This window comes from Egretta garzetta, unplaced genomic scaffold (genome assembly GCF_000687185.1).
Source record: "Egretta garzetta isolate BGI_Z169 unplaced genomic scaffold, ASM68718v1 scaffold389, whole genome shotgun sequence".
NCBI lineage: Eukaryota > Metazoa > Chordata > Aves > Pelecaniformes > Ardeidae > Egretta > Egretta garzetta.
The window spans coordinates 554,247-558,141 of record NW_009260766.1 but is presented as its reverse complement, the minus strand read 5'-3'; the positions used below and the strand labels follow the sequence as shown (position 1 = coordinate 558,141).

The 3,895-nt window shown below is 59.2% G+C and overlaps 1 protein-coding gene across 1 annotated transcript in view; it reads left to right on the top strand.

Annotated features, from left to right (window-relative positions):
* Positions 1-6: 6 nt before the first annotated feature.
* ZBTB48 (zinc finger and BTB domain containing 48) overlaps positions 7-3,895 on the top strand; it is a 9,857-nt gene continuing 5,968 nt past the window's right edge. The window contains exons 1-6 of the mRNA XM_035901523.1: positions 7-278; positions 580-1,356; positions 1,733-1,945; positions 2,347-2,618; positions 2,879-3,056; positions 3,171-3,892. Of these exons, the coding sequence (XP_035757416.1) occupies positions 15-278; positions 580-1,356; positions 1,733-1,945; positions 2,347-2,618; positions 2,879-3,056; positions 3,171-3,892 (2,426 nt within the window). The 5' untranslated portion in view covers positions 7-14. The remainder of the gene's footprint in view (positions 279-579; positions 1,357-1,732; positions 1,946-2,346; positions 2,619-2,878; positions 3,057-3,170; positions 3,893-3,895) is intronic.

Below are 3,895 nucleotides of genomic sequence, written 5' to 3'. Positions count from 1 at the left end.
ACCGGCCCCAGGCCATGCGCTTCACCGTGGAGGAGATAAACAACTCCAGTGCCCTCCTCCCCAACGTCACCTTGGGCTATGACATCCATGACACCTGCTCGGAGCCCGCCAGCCTCCACGCCACGCTGCGCGCCCTCGCCCGGAGAGGTGGGCAGGAGGTCGAGGTGCTCCCCACCTTTCGCCACTACGAGCCTGAGACAGTGGCCGTCATTGGGCCTGACAGCACCTGGCTGGCCCTCACCACAGCGGCCATCCTCGGCGTCTTCCTCGTACCGGAGGTAAGGGCAGCTCCCCCAGCACACGAAGAAAAGGGCTCCCGAGGAGCAATGGCTTGAGGGAGGACGGGGCTTGGAGCTGAGGAGCCAGGCTGAGCTGGAAACACAGACCCTCCGTGCCTGCGTTGGCACCAGTCTTTTCCCAGGCGCTGCCAGCTGGCAGGGAGGAATTGCGGCTGGCTAAAGGCTTCTTTCATGGCAGTGCCTTCAGCCCCAGGTCCCCTGCCCACCCAGCCCCAAGTCTCTTCAGGAGACGGACTGCCTGAGGGCACGCAACCCCCTTTTCTCCTGATTCCTTTTGCAGATTAGCTACGAAGCCTCCTTGGAGACACTGAGCCTGAAGCGGTTCTACCCCTCGTTCCTGCGCACCATTCCCAGTGACAGACAGCAAGTGAAGGCCATCTTCCTGCTGCTGCAGCAGTTTGGGTGGACTTGGGTGGCTCTGCTGGGCAGCGACAATGACTACGGCAGGAATGGCTTAGATGCCCTCTACAAGCTGCTGACCGCAAGCGATGCGTGCGTTGCCTACCGAGGCATCATCCCCGTCAACAAGGATGCCAGCAGCCCGGAGCTCCACAACCTGGTCAGAATCCTCACGGATGTCAGGGTCAACGTCACCGTCGTCTTCTCCAACAGACGAAGCGCCCGTCCTTTCTTTGAGGTGGTGGTCCAGAGGAATGTCACTGGCATGGTGTGGGTGGGCTCCGAAGACTGGTCGCTAGCCCAAACAATCTGGGAGGTGCCTGGCATCCAGAGCATCGGCTCGGTGATTGGGATGTCAGTTGAGAAGGCAGAACCCATGATGCTGGAACGCTTTGAATCTTGGAAGACAGCAGAGAAAAGCGCTGCAGCCGACTGTGCCGGCAGCACAGGGGCAGGCAGGGCAATCGGACAGAGCGCCCAGCCGGACTGCACCCAGCGCTGCACCTGCTGCCACTCGCTCACCACTGTCCCCGACGTGTACGACGCTCAGGGTTCCTTCAACGTGTACTCAGCCGTGTACGCCGTGGCCCACGGCCTCCATGACCTGCTGGGCTGTGCCTCGGGGGTGTGCAGCAAAGGCACAGTCTATCCCTGGCAGGTAAGAGCAACACGAGGAAGGATCTTCCTTGTGGAAGAGGATCCATGGGGATCCTTCCTCACAGGGAGTTTTCTGTCCCTCTGAAAAAGGCTCATGTCCCAGCTGATGAAGAGCCTCATGGGCTTCAGCTGCCCATCACAGTCAAAGTAGCCTGGACCTAGACCCAGACTCCTGTCCTACATCACTTCTATGCCTCTACCGCCAGCTCCTTGCACAAACCTGGGAGGGACTTTATGCAGCTGGGAGTATGCTAGCTGTTGGGGGGGTTGTAAAGAAGAGCCAGAGCACAGAAGGCCTCTCCCTCCTGCAACAAGGCACTCCTCAGCAGGAGTCTTGTCATTGGGAACGGCTCTTCTCTTACTCTTCTCTTTTACAGCTCCTACAAAAAATCAAGCAAGTAAACTTCACCGTGTACAAGAGCCGCATCTCTTTTGATGCCAACGGGGACATTCACAAAGGCTACACCATCATCATGTGGAACTGGAGCGGCCCGAGCTGGGCTTTCGATGTGATAGGAACTTTCAGTACAAACCCCGACAGGCTGAACATTGACCAGAGCAAAATCCTCTGGCACACAAAAGATCACCAGGTACTGTTTTGCATCTAGATCTTATTTATTGCTTACTGCTGGGCCAGCTACATCCCCAACACTGCCAGTTCTGGGGTATTTCCCCACAGCAGGACAAAAATGAGGGCAGACAGAGGTGGTGGTGGTGGTGTGATCTGTGTTCTGAGTATCAGCTTTCATCCTTCCAAAAAACAGGCAGGGCACTTGAACCAAAAAGGCTCCTACTTTTACCTTTAAACAGTCTAATTTTCCCACCACCTCTGTAAGAACCACAATGTGTTGAGCTCTCGGCTCCTGCCCAGGGTCTGTCCTGAAGACCGGCAGCAGCCTGCCCAAATGCTGCCAGGCCCAGGCCTGATGCTCAGTGAGGTGTCCTGCTGCCTGCCCGCTCCCCTACCTGACCCTCGCCACGCTCCCGACAGGCTCCCACCTCGGTGTGCTCTGAGGCCTGTCAACCAGGGGAGAAGCGGCTGCAGCGGACCCGCCACCGATGCTGCTTCAGCTGCGTAGCCTGTCCATCAGGAACCTTCCTGAACAGATCGGGTCAGTACGCCTCGGGGGGGCTGGTCCCTCCCCTGCCTTTCTGCTTGGCTCCCCTGCCTGCACCCTGCCTCCTCCTCCAGTCAGCTCCTTGCTTCCATCTCGCTGTTCCCCAAGCCTTTTCTCTCCCGCTCCCTCTTCCTCCCTGTGGTCGGTAAAAACCCCCAAGCTGACCTGAACGTGGTCAGTCTGACTCCCATTTGCTTACCTGTGGGTATGCAAAGCCCATGCCCTGCACTTTCCGGGGAGCACTGCCCACAAGCGGGCCCACGCAGTCAAATAGGCAGTGGAGATGGTGCTGGCAGAGCTCCTTCTCCATGGCCAGGGGACAAGGGATGTCTGGCCTGACAGCTGTTTCCTGCACCACATCCTCTGGGAGGGAAATTTGACCCAGCAGTTGCCTTTGTACCCCAGATGGCACTTGGGGCTTCCGCACCATGCGGTCACCAGCAGCTGGGATATGGAAATGTCCCCTGCCTGGGATGGGCAGAAGGAATCTCCTGTCTCAGAGTCACCAGCCACAATGACGAACCCCTTGCTGGCAGCCTCGGCCCGCACATGGGCTGAGGGGGGTGGAAATGGCCAGCTCCAGGTAACAGCAGGAGCGGGGAGCCCCCACGAGTGGCCAGTCAGCATTACCATCCTGTACAGCCGGTGGAAGGGAGGCGGCTGCAGAGCCATTCTGGCCCTCGCAGGCTACACCTAGATGCACAAGCCCCTTCCCACCTACAGCCCACAGGCCCCTGAGCCTTGGCTCACCCAGCTGGGCGCCTGTGGGCCTCGTGCTTCAACCCAAGCAACGAACTTTTGGGAAGTCTGCTGGGAGGACTTTTTGGGGGGGTCTTTTGGGAAAAGAGCCCCCATTGCTCCTCAAGGCCTGGAAGCACCCGAGGGGAAGGAGCTGGATGTGAGGAGTGGGCAGCTGTCGCAGAGAGCCCAGGGGGCTGCGAGGACAGGGTACTCCACTGCGGCAGATCTCTTACCGGGGTCTGTGGTGTGCAAGGTGCCTCTGTCACCAGCTGGGCTCGTGTCCTCCACAGACCTCTATGGCTGCCAGTCCTGCGGGGTAGATGAGTGGTCTCCGGCGAGGAGCGAAGCTTGCTTCAACCGCACCATCGAATTTCTGTCTTGGTCCGAGCCCATCTCTTGGGCCCTGCTGACCCCCACTGTCCTCCTCCTGCTGCTCATGGCAGGGCTGGCTGTCCTCTTTGCCCTGAACGCCTCCACGCCAGTGGTCAAGTCTGCAGGTGGGAAGATGTGCTTCCTCATGCTGGGCTCTCTGGCCTGTGCCTGCACCAGCCTCTTCTGCTACTTCGGGGAGCCCACCCGGCACGCGTGCCTGCTGCGGCTCCCCCTCTTTGCCATCAGCTTCACCGTCTTCCTCTCGTGTGTGGCGACACGCTCCTTCCAGATCATCTGCATCTTCAAGCT